Raw genomic sequence first — 25,387 nt, forward strand, 5'->3', positions numbered from 1 at the left:
TTCCATGTCCCCTTGAATGATTATAAACTTTGGGGGAAGTTATTTTATTCCTCCAAAACAAGACATTCTCAAATAGCCCACTTTCTAGCCAGCTCCCAACTTCCTGTCTTTCACCCTGGGACAGTGACTTGCAACATCAGTCCTTCAGTAGATTGTGTTAAATGTTAATGTTGCCAACATTGCTTAACCTTGAGGATTAGGGTTCTTTTGAACTAGTTTCCCCACCCAGTTCATTTGATCTCTATATAATCAGAACCAGAGGGATCCAGCGCACACAGCAGGAACCCATCTCCAGGAACAAAGAGCTGGAAACCATCTTCAGTTGGAGGGACTCTTCCAGATTTTTGTAAGATTCTTACCCCTGGGTAATCTATCGCTGTACTTTTAAAATATATATATACTTTTTCTAGTCATTTAGCTATTTCAATAAAACAATTTTTCCCCCTTTAAAGCCTATGCGCCCAATTTATGAACTAAGAAAAGAAGAACAAGATTCTAAAGTTTAAAATGAAAGCAGATTTCTTTTGGGATTGTCTATATGTCTCTGGATGAAGGGAGATTACTTAGACTGGGAGCAAGTGGAGGTTTAGGAGGAATTCCCTATTTCTGATAAAATCCACAAAGTCCTGGGGAAGCCATTAGCTGAAGGGCATCGGGATACCCCCAGGGAACAGGCATTAAATGCAGCAGAGCAAGAAAATAACCAAAAAGAATGCTTTTAGCTCTGTTTTCTTCTAATCTCTACAAATTTTTTACTTAAAGAAAGTTTTGATTGCTCTTTAAGAGCCAAGTGGAACACATCCAAGAAGGTACACTGGCAGGTTGAAAGGACGAAAGAAGGAAAAGAGATAAAGGGAGGAATATGCCTTGCGAGTTATGCTTTCACTTTGTGGGATATTGCCCTAGAATATATAAAAGTGTGAAGCTACATGTATGGAAATTAAACCATAGTTACTTGTCATAGACTGTAAGTTAAGTCCCTGGTGTGTAAAGTTGGACGAACCTCTTGAATACAAAACATTGCCTGTGGAGAGAGGAAGAGAATATGAATTCTTGTGAAGATTAAAGGATTGGTTTGAGACAGATGATAAAGTTAGTCTGAAGAACAGTGGGGACATATTTCATTGACAAAAACCTGACTGACACTTATGTGCTTGACTATGGAAGATTATGTGTGAGTGAGTTTGATGACCCGATGTGAGGCTCTAAACCCTTGGCCTAGGCATATTCACCTCAGCAGCACGAATAATCTGTCTCATACTTGTTTTCTCCCAAATTCATTTTTCCTCTTTTGGGGAAATTTAGGATTGAATATATGAGTGAGCAAGTTGTGAGTGGGGGAGTAGATATTAGATACTGGTGGCCATGCTGTGTACCATCTGGGCTTTGGTTTCTGGATGTCTTAGGGATTCAAGATTACAATAAGCCTGAGAAAAATTTAGCTAAGTTCTTACAGAATTAATGTGCAAATATTGCATGTTAAAGCAAAGATTTTCCTTTACCTCTCCAGACATGGATATGAGGCCTTCAACTTCCAACCAGCAAGTGGCTTTGTAGGATATGAAGCCCCTGTGTGGCATCAATCTAGGGCCTTAATTAGAGGTGGTGTGGGCTTTGCTAGTATGCTGAGCCTTAAGAAATGATACATCTCAGTGAAAGTGGATCACAGGTCTTCTTATCATCTATTTCTTTCACAAGGTGCCTTATGCTACCAACTAAACTTATATAAACTTGTCTCTGTAATTCCACTAGACTTTCGCTAATAAAACTAGAAAAGATTCTCCTATGCTTAATGAGAACCATGGAATTTCAGACTTTACAGTTAGCAACTCTCTCATTCTATAGATAAACAAACTTAAGCCTGGAAAGGAAAATTAAGTCAATCACTAAAAAAAAAAGTTAAAAATATTGAGGGTCTACTGTGAGGCAGGCACTGTGATTCAAGGTGAATAATATGGGCTCTGCCCTCCTGTAGAGTGTACACCAGTAGGAAACACTGAAAAGTAGATAGGTAATTGGATAACCGCTTGAAATGGCACCCGTGGAAATTGGCAATAGGTTATAACTTGATTTTGTGATATTCTTGTGAGCAGATGCTGAGTTTTATGACTTTTGCTTTGACACTTGTATCTAATGGGGTATCCTTGGTCTCAATATCTAAGCACAGAGTGTTTGGACAGACTCTAGACGGGCTCAGCAGCTCAGACCCCCTTCTTTGAACAACAATATCCCCACAACCTGTAGAGCACTGGTACATCTTACAAGGACCCATGGTCTCCACTATAGCATGGAAGATGCTAGCAACATGTCTACCCACCACTGCCACATAATGACTCTTTTGGCTACTACAGCTCTGGTTCTACTTCCTGATTTTGAACTCTGGGTTTCTGGCCCAGGCAGAGAGGTGTTGCCTTGGTGACCCTAAGGTCCTGTTCCATCTTGGGAATCTGAGATTCTATAATTGCCTTTGACATTAGAAGGCAATATTTGACTATCAAAGAACATGAGACCTAAATTAATCCAATTCAATAAAACATTGATGAGGTCTTCCACAAAACTAGAAAAAGAAAACACACCCAGAACACTAAAAAGCACAATGTAAATGTAAAGAGGTTGGCAAATGGGAAACATGGCAGGCCAGCAGCTGTGCTGAAGCAGTGGCCACGTATGAATAGTTGTTATTCTTTTGGGGCTGGCTCTTCCCTCTTCAGTCATGTACCTCTTTTTTGCTCAAGTCCCAAGAACATGCTTTCATTTGATTCTATTATAAATTATAATTGATGTTCTTAATGGAAATATTTTCAGTTGTTATTTATTTTAGTATTGTGCAATGACCAAACATTTTCTTAGTGTATAATTTGGTATTCTTCAACAGTGTGTCAAATGTGTGTATTATTATTATGAATCAGACAACGTGTATCAATGCCAAATGATGATGAGAAAGAGTGTTCACTTTGCTCCCTCTCTCACATGCCTTCCCATGAAACCATCAGAACCCTGGATTTCCTGGTCTTTCCAGATTCACAGACATACTTCAAGGGCTATTTAGTAATACTACAGGCTTACTACTAGAACTTGTGGCATCTTTAATAATGGTATAAAAATATTTGTCATGAAAATAATTTTATTGACATAGTAAAGTACAAAATAAAGATTACTAATTAATTTAATGTCTATAAAAATGTAACATTTGTTTTCTTTTAATTTAGGATTTGTATGACTTACATCACACTTAAGAATAAATTGAAGATCCAATTTTTTCTCCCATTGTAAGAATTTCTCATTAGTGTAATGGTTGCTAAGAAATCATAGCCAATCCTAAAGAAATTAAGTTGCTAATTCACAAACAATTTTGAAAAACAAAATGATAAATATCAGTTTCAAATTTTTGTGAAAAGTCACTTTTATTATTGGATGTGGGAATACTCATACATATTTGATATAATGTGGGGGAAGATATGACAGTTTTTAAAGGTTCTGAATGTTCTTTAAATTTTTCTCCAAAGAAGTAAAGACATTGTCAGAAAGTACTTGCTTCAAACACCGAATACTTTTCAGTTCTCAAATCTTCACATTTCTTAGCACATAAAGTTTTAAAAGATCATAAGTAATTTGTTTTCTATTTTGTTATAAACTACTAGAGGCCCGGTGCACAAAAATCTGTGCACTCGGGGGGGAAGCGGGGGTCCCTCAGCCCAGCCTGTGCCCTCTCGCAGTGTGGGACCCCTCGGGAGATAACGACCTGCTGGCTTAGGCCTGCTCCTGGGTGGCAGAGGGCAGGCCCAATCCCTAGGTGCAGCCCCTGGTCAGGCTCAGAGCAGGGCTGATTGGGAGGTTGCGATGCCACCCTCAGTCACGCTCAGGGTAGGGCTGATTGGGGGGTTGGGGCACCACCCCCTATCACACTCAAGGCAGGGTCAATGGGGAGGTTTCGGCGCCACCCCCTGTGATGCACAGAGCAGGGCCAATCGGGGGTTGGGGAGCTCCCCCCTGTCACGCACAGAGTAGGGCAGATAGGGGAGTTAGGGCACCGCCCCCTGTCACACACACAGCAGAGCGGATCAGGGGGTTGGGGCGCCGCCCTCTATCACCCACAGAGCAGGGCCGATCAGGGGGTTGGGGCGCCACCACTGTCACACTCAGGGCAGGGCCGATGGGGAGGTTATGGCTCTACCCTGTCACACACAGAGCAGGGCCCATGGGGGGGGGGGGGGGGTTGGGGCACCGCCCCCTGTCACACACAGAGCCACAGGGCGATCAGGGGGTTTGGGCGCTGCACCCTGTCATGCTGATCTGGTGCCAGGAGGCCTCGCGGCTCTGCTGATCCCGGTGCTGGGAGGCATATTACCCTTTTACTATATAGGATAGAGGCCTGGGGGCCAGCTGGTTTGCCCTGAAGGGTGTCCTGGATCAGGGTGGGGGTCCCCACTGGGGTGCCTGGCCAGCCTGGATGAGGGGATGATGGCTGTTTGCAGCTGGTCACACACCCTTCAGGGTGAGGCTCCCCACTGGGGTGCCTGGCCAGTCTGGGTGAGGGGCTGAGGGCTGCTTTCAGGCTGGCGGTTTTGACTGAAGCTCCCAACCGCTCCTTTTTTTCTTTTTCTTTTTCTTCTGGGCCAGCTTTAGCTCTGGCTCTAGCTCTGAGGCTTCCGCTGCTGGTTTGTTTGCCGTTGTATAATCGAAACAATGTATAACTTCAGCTCTGAGATCCCAGCCGGCTATATTTGTTAGAATGTTTCAAACTGCCAGCTCAGAGGCCAGCAAGTCAGGCAGAGAACGTTGGAGTCTGCAGTCCCTGGAGCAAGCAAGCCTCAGGTTCGCTTCCAGCTGCCTGGCTGCCGGCCGCCATCTTGGCTGACAGTTAATTTGCATAAGGATACGCTGATTAGCCAATGGGAAGGGTAGCGGTTGTATGCCAATTACCATTTTTCTCTTTTATTAGTGTAGATACTTGTTTAATTCTATTTTAATAGCTATCATTGAGATAAAATCATACTCCAGGAAGAAGCATTATATTTACTTTATGGGTTTATTTGAGTGTCTGTGAAACACTGCCCCTGGGAAGTGTGAGTTCTACAGTTTAGACTGAAAACTCTTGACAGATGATGGTAGCAATTCTCTTCTCTTCCTTATTCTTTTTTAAAAAAAATATTTTATTTATTTAATTTTTAAATCTTCAACCCAGAGTATTTTTCCATTAATATTTAGAGAGAGTGGAAGAGAGAGGGAAAGAATGAAGGAAATATTGATGTGAGAGTAACAGATTCATTGATTGGCTGCTGTAGGAGCCCCAACCAGGGCCCTGGCCAGGAAGGAGCCTGCAATGTAGGCACATGCCCTTGACCTGAACCAAACAGTTCTTTGGTCTGCAGGCTGAAACTCTATTCACTGAGCTAAACTGGCTAGGGCTTATCCTTCTTTTCAGGAAGATGTTAAGAAATTATTACAGCCAATTATAAGGACTTTGGCTTGAGGAAAAGTTCTGAAGTGGTTTTCTTTGTTGTTGTTGTTTTGTTACCACATAGTAACATCATATGCCTGTTGTATAACAGTTTGTGTACACTTATAGGGAAACTAGAAAATATTCTCTGAGAATAATCCACATTGTTCCTAAGGATTAGCTTGAATTCCTCTTCCTCCAGTCTTCTGTAAAAGTTGGCCCCAGACCCACTTCCAGGAATTGCATTGATTCTTCCATGCTCCTCTCTGTTTTTTCTAACTAGTGCATAATAATTCCACCTTTAGCCACAAACCAACTAATTCTTGGGGAATTAGGTCTGTCTCCATTCACCTCAGGGCAAAAGTGCTCCCAACTACTATCCTTATATCCAGCCGGTTTATTAGTTTGAATACCTGGTATTCTGACTTTAACAATCCTCTCTTTCGCCCTTTCCTGGGTTTTGGGTTCATTAGAAGTCCCCCTTTGATCTCTTGGTCACTATAGCTCAGTTGGTTGAGCTTCATCCTGTGCACCAAATGTTTGCTGGTTCTATTTTTGGTCAGATCAAACCCCTGGTGTTGCTTTGATCTCTGGTCTGGGTGCCTTTAGGAGGAAATCAATAGATGTTTCTCTCTCACATCAATTCTCTATTCTCTCTCTCTCTTCCCCTCTCCCTTCCTTTGTTTAAAATCAATTAAACATATTTCTTTTTAAGTCCATCTTTTTGATAAGTCTCCTATCTTATTGTCTCATCTCAGTGAACTGGAGCTACTACTCTTTCCCCATGAATGGTACAACTCCTTTTAGAGAGGACTTTGTTATGTCTTAATGATTTCTGTGTTCCTGGACCTAGCACAGTGCCTTGTACCCAGAAGAGCTTATGTAATGCTTGTTATTGAATCAATTAATAAATGAATTAGAGTGTGAATGGATATTGCCATGCTATGACTGATAGAACAGTAAATACTCAGTGAGTCTTAAGGGATAGGAAAGAATGTTTGGGGCTGGAAGTTGTGTTCAGGAAATTTTAGATTGATTTTTCCAAAGGAATGGCTTGTCAGGAAATGTGAGATTAATGAGGAAAAGAACTTATGCAATTTAAGTGTCTGAGAGTACCTGACTAATGATGCCCTGTCCTTTCAGCCTAATTTGCCCCACCATACCTTTTATCCTTGGCACGAGCCTTTATTAGTACAGATAATGATGGGCTTGGGTCCCCTGTTGCTGGTCTTCATGCCCAGCTGGGTCTGGGGTTGACCCCACTGACCTTGGCTCAAATGACAACAGTATAGACTCTTCCTGGCACAGCACTATGATGCCAATCTAAGTGGCCACAATGGCAGATATTGTGAAACCATAATGATGAGATGAGGCCTAACTTCACTCTACAAAGACACCAGTAACAACATCAAGGTCATCTTTGAAGATGAGAATGGAATGCCTTACAAAAATTTCAGAATAAGGAGGTCTCCTTTCCTGGTCACTACTTGCAGGCATAAAGAAGGTCCCCCTGGCCTCCCTGCCAGTACAGAGCCACATCAGGGTCCAGAGACATAGCTGTTGCCTGTGAACATGGCTAGCTTGTCCATTTGATGACTCCTTTTACCGTCCATAACCAGCAAGACCCTGACCCAGAGTTGGTTCTGGTCTCCATTCCTGGCATGTTCCCCACACACTCCAAAACAGTGGTGACTACATTCATTGCCAGGGACCCAGAAAATGAGCTGCCTGGATCTTTTGTTTTCTGTTTTACAATATGTTAATAAATAAAAATGTCTCTGAAATCAGTAAGAATCAAAGTTTTCTCATCAATTCCTGGCTTATTGATTTTCCCCATTTTCTCTACTCAGCTGCCCCAGAGAGGATGGCATGGAATACAAATGCCCTTTTCCCTATCAGTTAGTGCCTTCTCAGTCAACAGGGAGGGAGACTTTCTCTTCCTGTGAGTGTAAGGATGTTAAATTCTTCTTACAGAGAGAGCTGGGAAATTCCAGGGCTCATGGCTGCTAAGCAAAATTTTTAAGAGGAGCAAATTGTTCTGGCTGTCAAATAAGCCAATATTAGTTTTACAAAAGTTAAACTTTGAGAAATAGTGTTTAGAACTAAATACCAACAGATTAATTAAACTTTCTATCTACCTCCTTCTTAAACTTTCTCTTTCTCTCTCTCTCTCTCTCTCTCTCTCTCTCTCTCTCTCTCTCTCTCTCTCTAGCACACACACACACACATACACACACACACACACACTCCTGCATGAACACCAAAATTCACTCCTAGTATTCACCTCTTGTCTTAGGCAGGAGGTAATTTTGACTTGCTGTGACTAGACTGCTCCCAGGGTATTCTCCTGGTTATTTCATATAAAGATTAAAAATTTGATTACTTTCCATTATTTTCTCTTGAATCTTTTACTTTATCAATGGGGGTTGTGCAACTGTGAGGTCTTTGGGAATTTATAGAAAGATTCCAAGCTTATCCTTTATTCCTCTTTGTCTAAACACTCCGGTGTCGGGTGAATTTCCCGCCAAAATATAAGATGGCGCGGGCAATTATTTAGGTTTCCCGCGCAAAATCAGAGTTAGTTTAAAATGCCTATATCTTTTGAAGTATGGGTTCGATTGAAATGGGTATGAAACGGTTCGCATACGCAGGTAGGTATCTTTGAAACAAATATTTGGTAATACGCAGTTACAATCGGCCCGAGTTTACACGTTTTCCGCACTCCACCGCAAATCTATATGAACCGAGTTAAGACGGCTCCCGCGGAGTACGCGCAATTCACGCGAGCCGACTTAACTCGTTTCCCGCAACCCAAGTGTAAATTTGTTTTCAAGTAATCACAAACTTAGGTAAGCAGACGCTCTTTTCATAAAATACACCAATCAATTCACAGATTTAATGGTTAACTTCCTGCTACCTAATTTCTATCAACAGGTGCCTGAATATTTTATTTATAAAGTAGTTGTTAATAAATTACAATTATGAATCACTAGTTTTGCTGTCTTGTGAATAAATGACCCTAGTGGTCACGGTATTCACAATGGTGCCCTCTCCTGATGTTTTCATTGCCCTGAAATGGGCCAAAATCCTTGCTTCTTCAATACCCAGGTTATAGATCAGTGTCCAGGTGCCACCTGGAAGAGCCCAGACTCACTGAACGTATTTAAATTTATGCAGGAAGAAATGGAGAAGTAAATTAATGCTGCACACTCAGCACATGAATCTTTCTTCCTTGAGTGAATCTATTTCAAACTTCATATCACTGTCATTTCCTAAGAAAGTAGGAAGAAGAGTTTTCCAAACTTCTCTTAATAGAAAATTTGCCTTATTTAAAATCCTAAAATACCCTTAGGAAGTGAGAAAAGTCCAGATTTTGGTAGAATATTTGGACCCTTTTCTGAGGTTCTCCAACCAGTACCTTCACCCTGATATGATGCAAGATGACTTCCATACAGATCGTTGACCTACTCCAGGCCTTGATAGGAGAGGCCAAAGGTATGGATCATTATTATATTGAGTGTGCCATAGCTGTGAAAACACACATCTTCCCCAAACATCTGCTTAGAGTATTATCTTGGCATTCTCTGCTCTGGTGTTAGGGCAAATGACTGTTTCCATGGCAATGGGATGGGGCTGGTTGCTGACGTGCTGATGGAACTAGCAGCTGGGTAGCCAAGCCTAGCACTTTTTGCTCTGGGTCTCTCGTGCTCTCACAACCTAAAGCTGCTTAAAATGAAATGTCATGTGACAGGAAAGTCAGTCTGTATCTCAAGTGAATCATTTGAGGAATTGAAGTCCTGGTCAACTTTGCAAGAAAAAGAAAACAAAAACCTCAAAATGCCCAAGCCCTTTGAAGAATGGTGATATGCAAGGAAGAAAATTCCACTCGATGTGAAGAGAAAAATTTTCTGTAGGGACACAGCATAAATTTGAGTAGCTGAGATAATTCAACTTAAAAACAGTCTTCTAAGTTGGAAGGAATACAGGTACTCTACACAATAAGGGATAAGGAAATAATAATATACACAACATGGTGCATTCATTCATTATTTTATCCAGATTGAAGGAAGCAAAGGAAACCAAGAAAAATGAAAATTGCAAAAATGACCATTGCCAACACTTACTGAGCACTTACCATGTACCTGGCATTATGATAAGCACTTAACATTGATTTTATCATTTATTCCTCATACCATCCCTAGAGGCAGGTATTATTATACTCACTTACATATGAGGAATAATGCTGAGAGGGGTTAAGTGATTTTCCCCAGATCATATACTTAAAGTGGCAGAACTAGTTCTTTGGGATCACAGTATCAAAAGAAGTTCTTATTGAGAATCACTGTGGTAGAGTGGAGAGAGCCTTTGAGGCAAGCTCTGACCAAAAAGTATGTGTTGGGATGGTTTGGGGATCATTTCATTTTCTGTTGTAGCTAGAGTCTTGAGATACACCCATTGATGGCTACATGGGACTTCTGTTGGCAAATATCTGTTGATGTCTTATTAAATCAGTGGGTTATTGTGGCTGAGGCTGTGGGTTTGCTCTTGCATGAAAAGTTTAGGTCTTTTCTGTAGCCAGTTATCTTTCTAAATTATATCTTGGACACAAAGAAGCAGGATGAGAAAAAATTAGACAAAACCATGCAAAATCAGAGGTGCAAGATTAACCATGCAAGATTAGATTTGGGGAAAATAAACCAAAGGACATTGTTGTGATGAAGCTATTATCCAAGTGCTAAGTGTACCTTCAGAAATTCTATCCATTAGTCTAAGGATTATGAGTTAATCAAGCATCATTTCTCCCTGTTACTCTTGTTTCCACAACGGTTCCCTTCTCTCTCTTCCTAAGTCCATATCTCATATCTATAGCTGTAGGCACTGGAATGTGACCTAGAGCCTTCTAGAGTTTTGTATACAAGCAAAAGGCGGCTGTGACTATAAGAGATATCATTTTAGAGAATGAAGTTATGTTTGAAACTGGTAAGCAGGTCCCTTATCAGCCATTTCAGTCACCCAGACAGTGTGACCTGCCATCATGAAGCTTCTTTGAAAACAAAGGACAGTAGCACCCATATTCATCAAACTAGGACTTCAGCTACTATCAGCCCTTGGACTGCATGTGTAGAAATGGGCCTATATGACCCTCAAAAAACAGTCCTTTCTGTTTTGGTTGCTCACTTCCTGTTGAGTCAGAGATTAATTTCATTTGCTCTAGTACAGAGATTTTCAACTGGTATGCCTCCAAAATTTTTAAAACCTGCAGTATCTGACTAGTCAGGGAAACTGACCACTTTTCCCTTAGATTGTCAAATTGAAAAAAATGACAACCAACACGATAGCCGCCTGGTGTGAATGAATCAAAATTATACCAATTTATTTGTCAGATTGACAAATAATATATTTTTGGTTTGCTTCAAAATTTAATAATTAGTTTATGTGTGCCATGAGATGAAAAAGGTTGAAAATCACTGCTCTAGTGAGTCAGCCCTGCCTCATTGCCATGGTCAAGGAGATTCACAGTTCATGAGTTCATGCCAATCCCAGGAGTGACCATCAGATAGCAGCATCTAGCTAGTTAGTGTTGGTGAGAGATTCCCACTTCCAATCCTACCCTATCCCACCCCTGATTAAACTCTGTTGCTAAAGAGGAGCAACTCTGAACATAAAGGTCTTTAATATCCTGAATATTTGGGCAGTGGAAAGAGAGAGGGAGTAGAAGATGTGGAAAAAGCACTGATTTTAGGCTCAGGTAGGTCTTGGTTCCTTCCTTTCCTCAGTCAATGAAAGCAATGTTCTGACACTATATGGCAATGCTTTCTTTGTTGTGGCTCTGAAGGTTTTTGTTTAGTTTTGTGTTTTTAAAAAAAAGATCTCTAGCTGAAACCTGTTTGGCTCAGTGGATAGAGCGTCAGCCTGCAGACTGAAAGGTCCCAGGTTCGATTCTGGTCAAGGGCATGTACCTGGGTTGCAGGCACATCCCCAGTAGGAGATGTGCAGGAGGCAGCTGATCGATGTTTCTCTCTCATCAATGTTTCTAACTCTCTATCTCTCTCCCATCCTCTCTGTAAAAAATCAATATATATATATTTTAAAATAACATAAAAAAAGAACTCTATCAAACATGCTTATTTTACACTGCCAAAAATGCCAACAAAATGATTCTGCAACTGGAGTGGACAGCAAACTAAAAATAGCTATTGAGTAGATAGACACAGCATGAAGGATACATGCATGATGATGGATTATATCACCAGGGCCTAGTTTTTAGGTTGTGCATATAAACAGCAAGGAAAGAAGTCACAGTCCAAGTCCTCTTTTGTGGAGATTGTGCTGTTGACATTTATTTTTTAAATTTCTTTTATCAGCCAATTCCACAAGCCTGGGAAACACCTTCATTCCCTATAAACATATCATTTCATTCATTCATTAGTTCCCTTGTTTTGTTTATTAGTTCACTCAACCAATATTTATTATTTTCAGAGCACTTTGGCTGGATACTCTGTTTTTCACTTTTTTAAAATAGGATTTATAAGTTTTCAAAAAAAACAACTCAATTTTAATATCATTAAAAAAATGCCAACAGGTGAAAAAGGTGAAGGAATCAAAAAGTACAAATGGCCAGTTTTAAAAATAGCCATGGGGATGCCAAGTCAGCATAGGGAATACAGTCAATAGCATTGTAATAACTATGTATGGTGTCAGATGGGTGCTAGACTTTTGGGGTGATCACTTCATAAGGTATATAAATGTGTAATCACTGTGTGGTACAACTGAAACTAATATACTATATGTCAACTGTAATTGAAATTTTTTTTTTTTTTTTTTTAATTTTTCTCTTAAAGTATTACAAAGGGTATTACATAAGTATCCTTTCCCCCCCCCCCCTTGACAAACCCCTACCCTCCCTTACCCCCCAGTGTCTTATGTCCATTAGTTATGCTTATATGCATGCATACAAGTCCTTCGGTTGATCTCTTACTCCCCTCCCTCCTGTCCCCCAACTCTCTCTGGCCTTCCCACTGCAGTTTGACAATCAGTTTGAGGCAGCTCTGCCTCTGTATCTATTATTGTTCAAAAGTTTGTAATGGTCTTTATTATCCATGAATGAGTGAGATCATGTGGTATTTTTCCTTCATTGACTGGCTTGTTTCACTTAGCATAATGCTCTCCAGTTCCATCCATGATGTTGCAAATGGTAGGAGTTCCTTCTTTTTAACAGCAGCATAGTATTCCATCGTGTAGATGTACCACAGCTTTCTAATCCATTCATCTACTGATGGGCACTTAGGCTGTTTCCAGATCTTAGCTATGGTGAATTGTGCTGCTATGAACATCTGGGTGCATATATCCTTTCTGATTGGTGTTTCTGGTTTCTTGGGATATATTCCTAGGAGTGGGATCACAGGGTCAAATGGGAGTTCCATTTCCAATTTTTTGAGGAACCTCCATACTGCCTTCCATAGTGGCTGCACCAGTCTGCATTCCCACCAGCAGTGCACAAGTGTTCCTTTTTCTCCACATCCTCTCCAGCACTTGTCGTTTGTTGATTTGTTGATGATGGCCATTCTGACAGGTGTGAGATGGTACCTCATTGTTGTTTTGATTTGCATCTCTCGGATGATTAGTGACTTTGAGCATGTTTTCATATGTCTCTTGGCTTTCTGAATGTCCTCTTTTGAAAGGTGTCTATTTAGATCCTTTGCCCATTTTTTGATTGGATTGTTTATCTTCTTTTTGTTAAGTTGTATGAGTTCCCTATAAATTTTGGAGATTAAGCCCTTATCAGATATGACGTTGGCAAATATGTTTTCCCACGAGGTGGGTTTTCTTGTTGTTTTGTTGATGGTTTCTTTTGCTGTGCAGAAGCTTTTTATTTTGATGTAGTCCCATTTGTTCAGTTTCTCTTTAGTTTCAACTGCCCTAGGAGCTGTATCAGTGAAGAAATTGTTTTGGCATATGTCTGAGATTTTGCTGCCTTTGTATTCTTCTAGAATTTTTATGGTTTCCTGTCGTACATTTAAGTCCTTTATCCATTTTGAGTTTATTCTTGTGTATGGTGTAAGTTGGTGGTCTAGTTTCATTTTCTTGCATATGTCTGTCCAATTTTCCCAACACCATTTATTGAAGAGACTATCTTGGCTCCATTGTATGTTCATGCCTCCTTTGTCAAAAATTAATTGAGCATATTGGTTCGGGCTAATTTCTGGACTCTCTATTCTATTCCACTGATCTATATGCCTGTTCTTGTGCCAGTACCAGGCAGTTTTGAGAACAGTGGCTTTGTAATACAGCTTGATATCTGGCATTGAGATCCCACCTACTTTGTTCTTTCTCAGGATCGTTGCAGCTATTCTGGGTCTTTTTTTATTCCAGATGAATTTTTGGAGAGTTCGTTCTAGATCTGTGAAGAAGGCCATTGGTATTTTAATGGGAAGTGCGTTGAATGTATAGATTGCTTTGGGTAGTATGGACATTTTAATGATGTTGATTCTACCAATCCAAGAACATGGTATGTTCTTCCATCTGTTTATGTCTTCCTCTATCTCTTTTTTCAACGTCCTGTAGTTTTCTGAGTAGAGGTCTTTAACCTCTTTAGTTAAGTTTATTCCTAGGTATCTTAATTTTTTTGGTGCGATGGTAAATGGGATTGTTTTTCTGATCTCCCTTTCTGAAAGTTCACTATTGGTGTATAGAAATGCCTCAGATTTCTTGGGGTTAATTTTGTATCCTGCTACATTGCCAAATTCATGTATTAAGTCTAGTAGCTTTTTGATGGAGTCTCTAGGGTTTTGTATGTATAATATCATGTCATCTGCAAATAAGGACAGTTTTACTTCCTCTTTTCCAATTTGGATGCCTTTTATTCCTTCTTCTTGCCGAATTGCAATGGCTAATACTTCCAGTACTATGTTGAACAGGAGTGGTGAGAGTGGGCATCCCTGTCTTGTTCCTGTTCTTAGGGGAAATGGTGTTAGTTTTTGTCCATTGAGTATGATGTTGGCTGTGGGCCTGTCATATATGGCTTTTATTATGTTGAGGTATGATCCTTCTATTCCCACCTTTCTGAGAGTTTTTATCAAAAATGGGTGTTGGATTTTGTCGAATGCTTTTTCTGCATCAATTGATATGACCATGTGGTTTTTTTCTTTCAATTTGTTTATGTGATGTATCACATTTATTGATTTACGGATGTTGTACCATCCTTGCATCTCTGGGATGAATCCTACTTGGTCATGGTGTATGATCCTTCTGATGTACTGCTGGATCCGATTTGCTAAGATTTTGTTGAGGATTTTGGCATCTATGTTCATGAGGGATATTGGCCTGTAATTCTCTTTCATTGTGATGTCTTTACCTGGTTTTGGTATTAGGGTGATGCTGGCTTCATAGAATGAGCTTGGAAGCGTTCCTTCCTCTTGAATTTTTTGTAGTAGTCTGAGGAGGGTAGGTTTTAGTTCTTCCTTGAATGTTTGGTAGAACTCCCCTGTGAAGCCGTCTGGCCCTGGGCTTTTGTTTGCTGGAAGCTTTCTGATGACTGCTTCAATTTCTTCCATAGTTATTGGCCTATTGAGGTTTTTAGATTCTTCCTGATTGAGTTTTGGAATGTTGTATTTTTCTAGGAATTTGTCCATTTCCTCCAGGTTGTCCAGTTTGTTGGAGTAGAGTTGCTCGTAGTATTGTTTAACAATCATTTGTATTTCTGTGGGGTCTGTTGTTATTTCGCCTCTATCATTTCTGATTTGGTTTATTTGGGACCTCTCTCTTTGCTTCTTGGTGAGCCTGGCTAGGGGTTTGTCAATCTTGTTTATCCTTTCAAAGAACCAGCTCTTGGTTTCATTGATTTTCTGTATTGTTTTTTTGGTCTCTATTTCATTGATTTCTGCTCTAATCTTTATTATCTCCTTCCTTCTGCTCACTCTGGGGTTTTCTTGTTGCTCTCTTTCTAATTCTTTGAGTTGTAGAGTTAGATGATTGACTACCATTTTTTCTTGTTTTTTGAGATAGGCCTGTAGAGCTATAAACTTTCCTCTCAGGACTGCTTTCATTGTGTCCCAGAGGTTTTGGATTGTTGTGTTTTCATTGTCATTAGTGTCCAGGATGTTTTTAATTTCTTCTTTGATGTCATCGGTAACCCAATCAATATTTAATAACATGCTATTCAGCTTCCAAGTGTTTGAGTATTTTGGGTTGGTTTTATTGTAGTTTATTTCTAACATTATGCCATCGTGGTCTGAGAAGAAGCTTTTTATGATTTCAATCTTCTTGAATTTGTGGAGACTTTGCTTGTGACCCAATATGTGGTCTATTTTTGAATATGTCCCATGAGCACCTGAGAGGAATGTATATTCCGCAGCTGTGGGGTGAAGTGTTCTGAAGATGTCAATTAAGTCCATCTGATCTAGTGAGTCATTTAGGATTGCTGTTTCTTTGCTGAGTTTTTGTCTAGTGGATTTATCCAGTGATGTCAGTGGTGTATTAAAGTCCCCTACTATGATTGTATTGTTGTCGATCTCTCCCCTGATATCTTCCAGAAGTTTTCTTATGTATGTGGGTGCTCCTGCATTGGGTGCATATATGTTTACCAGGGTTATATCTTCTTGTTGTATTGATCCCTTTAGTATTATGAAGTGGCCTTCCTTATCTCTGGTTATGGCCTTCACTTTGAGATGTATTTTGTCAGATATAAGTATTGCTACCCCAGCTTTCTTTTCCTTTCCATTTGCGTGAAAGATATTTTTCCATCCCTTCACTTTCAGTCTGTGTGAGTCCCTTCTAATGAGGTGGGTCTCTTGTAGACAGCAGATGTATGGGTCATGTTTTTTTATCCATTCAGCCACTCGATGTCTTTTGGTTGGAGCATTTAGTCCATTTACATTTAAAGTTATTATTGAAAGGTATTTGTTTGTAGCCATTTCTTTTTTGTGTGTGTGTATGTGGCTGTTTTCTTTCTGAGCTTGATATTTCTTCTTTTTACACCAGTCCCTTTAGCATTTCTTGCATGGCTGGCTTGGTGGTGATAAACTCCCTTAGCCCTTTTTTGTCTGTGAAGCTTCTTATTTCCCCTTCAATTTTGAATGATAGCCTTGCTGGATAGAGTATTCTTAGATTCAGTCCTTTGCTTTGCATCACTTTGTAGATTTCCGTCCATTCTTTTCTGGCCTGATGTGTTTCTGTTGAGAAATCATTTGATAATCTAATGGGAGATCCCTTGTATGTTACTTTCCGTCTCTCTCTTGCAGCCTGTAAGATTCTCTCTTTATCCTGAACATTTGCCATGGTAATTATGATGTGTCTTGGTGTGGGTCTTTTCGGGTTCACCTTGTTTGGAACTCTCTGGGCTTGTGTGACTTTTTTCTTCCCCACCTCAGGGAAGTTTTCTGATATTATTTCTTCGAATAGGTTTTCTAATCCATGTTCGTCTTTCTGTTGTTCTGGCACCCCTATTATTCGTATGTTGTTTCGTTTCATGTTGTCCCAAAGCTCCCTTAGGCTCTCCTCCTGTCTTTTAATTTTTTTCTCCATTTGCCGTACAGTTTGAGTGTGTTTTGCTTCCTTGTCTTCTAATTCACTAATTCGGTCCTCCGCTTCTCCCAGTCTACTGTTGATACTTTCAATGGAGTTTTTTATTGAAGCTATGTCACTCTTCATTTCTTCTTGGGACTTACTTAAGTTGTTGATTTTTTCATCTGTTTCTTCTAGCTTCTTGCATAAGTAGTTGAGTTTTTCATCTGTTTCTTCTTGCTTCTTGAACATGTGGTGCATGTACTCTAGGAACCTTATTCTGAATTCTTTTTCCGTCATGTTGCATATCTCTGTCTCACTTAGCTGCTTTTCTGGGGAGTCCTCCTTTTCTTTCCTTTGGGGGTTTCTTTGCCTACCCATGTTTGATCTCGCTGACATATGTAGATGTTGAGATGTTCAGTGGCTGCTCCCTGGGTGGCAGGGGCTCCTTGGGTTGTGGTTGCTGCTCAGATGGTTGCGGTAGCAGCTGCTTTCCAGTTGGCAGCAGCTCCTCTGGTGGGTGTTGTTCACAGCTGTGTTGGCTCTTCTGGCTGGTAGGGGGAGGCTTCAAGTACAGTTGCTGTTCCACAGACAGAGGGTGTGGTGATCAGGAGGCTGTGGTGATCAGGAGGCTGCGGTGCTCAGGGGGCTGCTGTTGCTTGGATCTGCGGTCTGGGAAACGCTCCTCTCTTATGGGCACTGCATGGTCTGATCAGTTCCTCAGGATGCCCCCTTTAGTCTCAGTTCTCCGCAGTCACAAAATCCAAATCTCAAATCTCCTGGCGCCAGCAAACCCGCGGAACTCCTTACCCCGGTCAGGGTCTGTGTCTGTCCCAAGAGACGCGGCTGTCTGCCATGCGGTCTCCCTCCGACCCTCTGGGCTCAGGTCTGGCAGACTTTCCTGCCCAGATCCCTGGTTTTTAACCTTTCCAGGGGAGGTCTGCCCTTCCAGGCTGCAAGCCGTCTCACCAGCTGAGTAAATTTGCCAATTCGGGGTGGGTGTTATTAGTTTCAGCTGCTTACTCCGTTTGCTCCGGGACAAGACCTGGGACGCGTCTCAATTGAAATTTTTTTAATTTAAAAAAAGAATAGACATATGAGAGGAAAGGCTAACCCTAAATGTTACTCTATCCTTTTCCCACACCTTCCTCAATTTCCAGATGTCAGGAATTAAAATCAGTTTACAAACTCTCATTGGGATATCGTGTCTGTCCAAACCTTTGGGAATCAGAGTCTCCAGGGAACCAAACACTCTCCTAAGATCACATGACTAGAAAATTTCCTCAAGAGACAGACAACTCTAGTTTCATTTAGATCTGCCTTTTCTCCCTTTTCACACCCTGACCATACAGGACATATACACTTGGACATCCAGCCCGTCAGTCTCTGCCCTGAGCCACTGTACTGGCTACAGCACCATCTCTCTTATAAAAGAGAAAAGTTCTTGCTTTCAGAGAAGATCATATTTGCAATCTTTTAACTTTTGGAGAAGCAGTGATGAGAAAAGTTGTGAGCAGAGAAGTGGGGAAGAAAGAGTAGACTGTAGAGTTGAGGAAATATCAGCTTGCCATACTCAACTCCTCTCTCTGGTGTCCATTTCTTACCTTCCTTTCTCCTTCCCCTTTGTTTCTCTCCAGGCACCTCCAACGTAGTGATGGCTCTCCTGAAGAATCTTTCATTGCTTCTGCTCTCACTGCTGACCCTGCTGGGTTTGGGGCTGGTGCAGCCCTCCTATGGCCAGTCCACGTACCAACGATTCCTGCGGGAACATGTGGACTCTACAGGGAAAGGTGGCACCGACTTGTACTGCAACACGATGATGGAAAGACGGGGGATGACCAGGCCTAGGTGCAAGCAATTCAACACCTTCATCCACGATAACATCGGGACCATTAATAACATCTGCAACGCCCCCAATATCCGGTGCAAGAATGGCAATAACAACTGCCATGCAGGTGTAGTGAGAGTCACAGACTGCAGGCTTACAGCACGTTCCCCTCAAAACTGCAGATATGGGGCCAGGGCCAGCTCTAGGCGTGTTGTGATCGCTTGTGAGGGTAACCCCCTGGTGCCTGTGCACCTTGACAGCTAGATACTACCCTGCAGGGGTTATGGCCCGTGGTTGACCTTTTACTTATTCCTTGAATTGCAATGAGTAATGCATTTGAGCTATCTCAGGCTCTGCCTCCTCTGCTTATTACTCCCTTTTCTCTATATAATCCATTCTGTTAAATGCATCAAAGAGAAATGGAGACATAAACCTATAATGGGACTGGACTTTTCTGTAATAAAAATTTCTACAAACGCTTCTGTTTCCTTTTATAATACTGGTCAGCTTAGCTCTCTCAGATCCTAACTTCTGGAATTTAGTTATTATGTATATGATATAGCATTACAAATATTTTAAGATGCTTCCATCTTAAAATGGAAGCACCTCCTCATTTTAATACCTCTGCACTCCTGTGATGCTGATGTTGCTATATATAGGAGCCCAAAGTTAAAGAATTTGCTGAAGATGATGAAGTTAGTGGAAATGCTGAAGCAACAAAACCACTTCAACTGGCTACTAATCCGGGACTTTTTCTACTTCATCATAAGGAGTGTTTGAAAGTACCATCTTTTTAATATTCTCAAAAGTCAGCATTTGGGGGAAGCATTAAAAACTTGGAAGTATAAACTGGCAAAATGAGACTTCATTTTGTACAATTTTCTGTATAATTGGCAACCTTGTTATGTTTGGATCTAATAAGACTAAGACACGATACAAAGAACTATATTTTTCTCTTCCCAAACTTTTGAATCATTGTAGTAAGTTAAAGTATTAACAGTGTATTAGATCATTAAGACTCATTCACTCTTACTGATTTAAAAGATTTTTCATGTACTCCTTTAAATAAAGAACTCAAACTACAGATATCTGTGAATATGGTGCTATGGTATTTATGTGGAGATTTTTTTCTTCTATCCTCTTTTAATTCTTTCCTAGTTTTTAACATGGACCAACACCTTAATACCCTCATAAATTGGTTCACGATTAAAACCTATTGGATCAATGACCACAACATAGAAACATTTGTGTCATTTACTAAAGACAATTCTCACACCCCTCCCTTTCCCCTTTGATTATTTTGAAACAAATTGAGGAACAGAGAGTTATGAAGACATCAGCAGCTAAGAAGGGAAATATGTATGTGAGAGTGTGTGTGTGTGCACACGCACGCCCCCGTGAAAGGACCAAACAGAAAATATTTGAATTGCAGGCAATATCCATTGTTTATATTTAAAATTGCAAACTGATTGAGTATACATTTGCATTGTGAAGGAATCAATACAATCAAGGTAATCGATGTTTCTGTTACTTCACATGATTACCAAAAGTGACTCTATTTTGGACTGTTTTCAACCATTCTTTTCAACACTACTGAACATCATAGCTTAGCACAGCCAGTTTCTACTGAATGCATATTGCTTTCATACTATTGTAAAGTCAAAAAATCAGAGGCCTGGTGCACAAAAATTTGTGTACTTGGGGGGGGGGGGGGGGGGTCCCTCAGCCCGACCTGTGCCCTCTTGCAGTCTGGGACTCCTCGGGGGATGTCCACCTGCTGGCTTAGTCCCGCTCCCCAGGGATCAGGCCTAAACTGGCAGTCAGACATCACTCTGGCAGCCTGGGAGCCCTCAGGTGGTGTCCACTTGCCAGCGTGGAGCAGGCCTAAGCTGCAGTTGGACATCCTTAGCGCTGCTGAGGAGGCAGAAGAGGCTCCCGCCACCGCTGCTGTGCTGGCAGCCGTCAGACTGGCTGTGGCTGAGCAGAGCTCCCGCTGTGGGAGCACACTGACCACCAGAGGGCAGCTCCTGCACTGAGAATCTGCCCCCTGGTAGTCACTGTGTGTCATAATGACCAGTCATTCCCAGTCGTTCTCCTGATAGGGTCAATTTGCATATTACCCTTTTATTATATAGGATAGAGGCCTGGTGCATGGGTGGGGGTCAGCAGGTTTCCCTTGAAGGGTGTCCTAGATCAGGGTGGGGGTCCCGCTGGGGTGCCTGGCCAGCCTGGGTGAGGGGCTGAGGGACATTTTCAGGCTGGCCACACCCCCTTCAGGGTGGGTGTCCCCACTGAGGTGCCTGGCCAGCCTGAGTGACGGGTTGATGGCTGTTTGCAGACTGCCCAGGCCCCCCAGAGGGGACCCTCACCCCACAGGGGTGTGGCCAGCCTGGGTGAAGGGCTGAGGGCCATTTTCAGGTTGGCCACGTCCCCCGGCGACCCAAGCTCCCAGCCTCTCTTTTTATTCTTTTTTTTCTTTTTTTCTGGGATTTATTTATCTTCTATAATTGAAACTTTGTGGCCTTGAGCAGAGCCCAGGTCCAGCTGGAAGCCTGAGTTGCCCGGCTCCCAGACCCTCCTTGAGCAGAGGCCATGGCCAGCTGGAAGCAGGTATCAAGGATTTATTTATCTTCTATAATTGAAATGTTGTAGCCTTGAGCAAAGCCGAGGGCTGGCCAGGGCAGGGGGGAAGCTTGGCTTCCTGCATCACCGGGGGCAACCCAAGCCTCCTGCTTGCTCCAGCTCCCCGGCTGCTGCCATCTTAGTTGGGTTAATTTGCATACTCACTCCTGATTGGCTGGTGAGTGTGGCTGGTGGGCATTGCTTGAGCATAGTAGAGGGATGGTTAATTAGCATGTTACTCTTTTATTATATACTAGAGGCCTGGTGCACAAAAATTTGTGCACTCGGGGGGCGGGGGGAGGGGGGTCCCCCAGCCCGGCCTGTGCCCTCTTGCAGTCTGGGACCCCTCGGGAGATAATGACCTGCTGGCTTAGGCCTGCCCCCTGGAGGCAGAGGGCAGGCCCAATCCCTAGGTACAGCCTCTGGTTGGGCTCAGAGCAGGGCCGATTGGGGAGTTGAGGTGCCGTCCCCTGTCATGCACAGAGTAGGGCAGATCGGGAGGTTGCGATGCCACCCTCAGTCATGCTCAGGGTACGGCCGATTGGGGGGTTGGGGCACCGCCCCCTGTCACACTCAAGGCAGGGTCGATAGGAAAGTTGCAGCGCCACCCCCTGTCACGCACAGAGCAGGGCCGATCAGGGGGCTGGGGCGCTGCCCCCTGTCATGCACAGAGCAGGGCCCATCAGGGGGTTTGGGGCTCTGTACCCTGTCACACACAAAGCAGGGTCAATCAGGGGGTTGGGGAGCTCTCCCCTGTCATGTACAGAGCAGGGCCGATCAGGGGGTTGAGGAGCTCCCCCCTGTCATGCACAGAGTAGGGCCCATCAGGGGGGTTGGGGGTCCGTACCCTGTCGCACACAGAGCAGGGCCGATCAGGGGGTTGGGGCGCTCCCCCTCTATCACCCACAGAGCAGGGCCGATCAGGGGGTTGGGGTGCCGCCACTCTCACACTCAGGGCAGGGCCGATGGGGAGGTTATGGCTCTACCCCTTCACATACAGAGCAGGGCCTGTGGGGGGCGGGAAGGAGTTGGGGCGCCGCACCCTGTCACACACAGAGCAGGGCCGATCAGGGGGTTGGGGCGCCGCCACTGTCACATTCAGGGCAGGGCCGATGGGGAGGTTATGGCTCTAGCCCATCACACACAGAGCATGGCCCGTGGGGGGGGCGGGGGGGGTTGGGGCGCCGCCCTCTATCACCCACAGAGCAGGGCCGATCAGGGAGTTGAGGCGCTGCACCCTGTCACACACAGCTCCGCAGGGTGATCAGGGGGTTGGGGAGCTCCCCCCTATCAGGCACAGAGCAGGGCTGATCAGGGGGTTGGGGCGCTGCACCCTGTCACACACAGTTCCGCAGGGCGATCAGGGGGTTGGGGAGCTCCCCCCTATCAGGCACAGAGCAGGGCTGATCAGGGGGTTGGGGCGCTGCACCCTGTCACACACAGTTCCGCAGGGTGATCAGGGGGTTGGGGAGCTCCCTCCTATCAGGCACAGAGCAGGGCTGATCAGGGGGTTGGGGCGCCGCACCCTGTCACACACAGAGCCGCAGGGCGATCAGGGGGTTTGGGCGCTGCCCCCTGTCACGCTGATCCCAGTGTCAGGAGGCCTCGCGGCTCCACTGATCCCGGTGCCAGGAGGCATATTACCCTTTTACTATATAGAATAGAGGCCGGGTGCACAGGTTGGGGCTGGCTGGTTTGCCCTGAAGGGTGTCCTGGATCAGGGTGGGGGTCCCCACTGGGGTGCCTGGCCAGTCTGGCTGAGGGGCTGAGGGACGTTTTCAGGCTGGCGGGTGACTGAAGCTCCCAACCGCTCTTTGTTTTCTTTTTTTTTCTTTTTTTATTCTGGGCCAGCTTTAGCTCTGAGGCCTCGGTTGCTTTGTTTACCTTCTGTATTTGATACAATGTTGTGGTCCAGCTGGCTGAAGCTTGGCTGAGTAAAGCAGGTTTCTGGGGTTTTGTTTAGCTTCTATATTTGCAACATAGTTGCTTAGAGTTGCAGCTGAGAGGCCGGCAAATCAGGCGGGGAACATTGGAGCCTCCGTCACTGAAGGAAGCAAGCCTCCCTGTTCTCATCAGCTGCCTGGCTGCCAGCCTCCATCTTGGCTGGCAGTTAATTTGCATATCGCCCTGATTAGCCAATGGGAAGGGTAGCGGTCATACTCTAATTACCATATTTCTCTTTTATTAGTGTAGATTAGGTCATCTCGATACCAAATGGGCTTAACCCCAACATGGCACCAGCACCCAGGGACAGTGAATCAGAGGGTTTAAGGACTCTAGGCAGGCTTTTTCTGGGCGGAGAGTTCTCTGGGCTGGTTCTGATCCTTGAAAGTTACGGATGGGACGGATAATGGTCTTAGCAAGTAGAATGTGGTCTAAGCCAAAGGAAATGTCCATTGTGAAGTGGCCTAAAGGTCAGTTCCCAGTGGAAGGGGTATGGATTCAATTATTTGATCAGACCTAACATGTATTTGATTGGAAGTAGCAGGGGGGCAAAGGAAGCCATGGTATAGCATTAGCTTTTAGTTTCATGTTTCTGTAGTTCACCCACCAACTCACCCTTCACCCATGTTTTGTTTGTCTCTTAGTCCTTAGATAGTACTCTTATCATCTTGAGTGGAGTTGGGAGGAAAAATTTTCCTACCCATTTAGGTTCCTGTTTGAAGGTCTGTGAATTAACTGATGAAAGCCAGACTAACAGGAGAAACTAGACAAAGTTTACTCATGTGCAGATGAAGAAGCACAAAAGGGAGGAGAAAGGATAAACTGGAGTGTTCAAGGCAGGCTCCCAAGACCACAGGACATTATGAAGCCATGTCAGTGACTGGCTGATCCAGGTGCAGGTGGGAAATTTAAGGGTAGTACTTTTTTTTTTCTTTTTGTCTTTCTTTCTTTCTTTCTTTCTTTTTTTTTTTTTTTGGTGCCGTGACTTGGATGGATAGTACATTTTTGCTCCTCCCATAAATGCCTGGAAATTAATTTCGGAAATCCTCCTAGAGCTAAGGAAAAAAGATAAAATGCTTTCAAGGCTGTGCAGGTTATCATTCCTATTGATGATTCCTATTTTATAAGACTTCTCATTTCTATTTCCAAGCCGATTTCACTTCCATCCATCCAACAGTGTGAACTGGGAAAGAAAGGGGTTCCAACATCTGAGCCCTTGTTTGAGGCCAACCAGGTAGAGGTTGCACTTTCCCAGAGGGCAGCTCTGACCTGTGTGTGAGCCCACCAGATGCAGTCAATAGCCTGGTCACTAGAAAACACAGAGAAGGTCCCCAGTCTCCGCCCTCTCATTCTATGCCTCCTGACACTATCAGTTTTCCTCAGCCCCAAAGACTGAGTGCAACTTCCCTATGTCCTTTCCCACTCCGAGTGCCAGCCCTGGGTCTCCCTAATGGAGGTCAGATATTGCTCAAGGTGTCTGAGGGAAGACAGAGACTTGGGAGAAGGCCTAATTACCTTTCAGCCTAGGCAGTTCATGGTCCTCTTGGTTCCACCCATTTTAGGAGAATCTCCCTGCCCTTCCCTTATAGGGTGAGCACCGGAGCCTCCATTCCCTATTTAAGTGTAACCCACTTGTGCCAGCTCTTGTGATAGCTTATCACAGTGATATTAATTATCAATCAGGATTTCTGAGTGAAAGAAAAGAGCTGATGCCCTGGCCTAATGGTTCGGTCGGTTGGAGCATCATCCTGTGCACCAAAAGGTTGCGAGTTCAATGCCTGGTCAGGGCACATACTGAGGTTGTGCGTTCAATCCCTCATTGGGCTGTGTGTGTGGGAGGGAGAGATGGGGGAAGTGGCCAATTGATGTTTCTCTCTCACATGGATGTTTCTCTCTCTCTTTCTCTCCCTTCCACTCTCTCTAAAACCATCAATAATTTACACATGTTTTCAGGTGAGGAAAGGAAGAAGAAAGAAAGAAAGAAAGGATTTCATCACCACCAAACCAGTATTATATGAAATGCTGAAAGGTATTCTTTAAGAAGAGGAAGA

General features: G+C 43.3%; 1 protein-coding gene and 1 pseudogene across 2 annotated transcripts; both read left to right on the forward strand.

Annotated features, from left to right (window-relative positions):
* The first annotated feature begins 290 nt into the window (after positions 1–290).
* LOC139003779 (ribonuclease 4-like) lies at positions 291–19,760 on the forward strand. 2 transcript variants are annotated; one of them, XM_070406041.1, is made up of 2 exons: positions 291–346; positions 18,580–19,760. In XM_070406041.1, the coding sequence occupies exon 2, from the start codon at positions 18,597–18,599 to the stop codon at positions 19,032–19,034; it is 438 nt and encodes a 145-aa protein (XP_070262142.1). In that variant the 5' UTR covers positions 291–346; positions 18,580–18,596; the 3' UTR covers positions 19,035–19,760. The 2 variants fall into 2 exon arrangements, with proteins under 2 accessions (XP_070262142.1, XP_070262152.1); XM_070406051.1 differs by having other exon boundaries at positions 297–365.
* On the forward strand, positions 6,644–7,203 carry LOC139006618 (angiogenin-like; annotated as a pseudogene).
* Positions 19,761–25,387: the final 5,627 nt, after the last annotated feature.

The sequence above is a fragment of the Myotis yumanensis genome, unplaced genomic scaffold (assembly GCF_028538775.1).
Source record: "Myotis yumanensis isolate MYYU_CA2020_CCGP unplaced genomic scaffold, mMyoYum1.0.hap1 SCAF_1, whole genome shotgun sequence".
NCBI classification, from domain to species: domain Eukaryota; kingdom Metazoa; phylum Chordata; class Mammalia; order Chiroptera; family Vespertilionidae; genus Myotis; species Myotis yumanensis.

Excerpts from the sequence above, each read along its gene's own strand:
- LOC139003779 (XM_070406041.1), top strand. The coding sequence starts at position 18,597 with ATGGCTCTCCTGAAGAATCTTTCATTGCTTCTGCTCTCACTGCTGACC.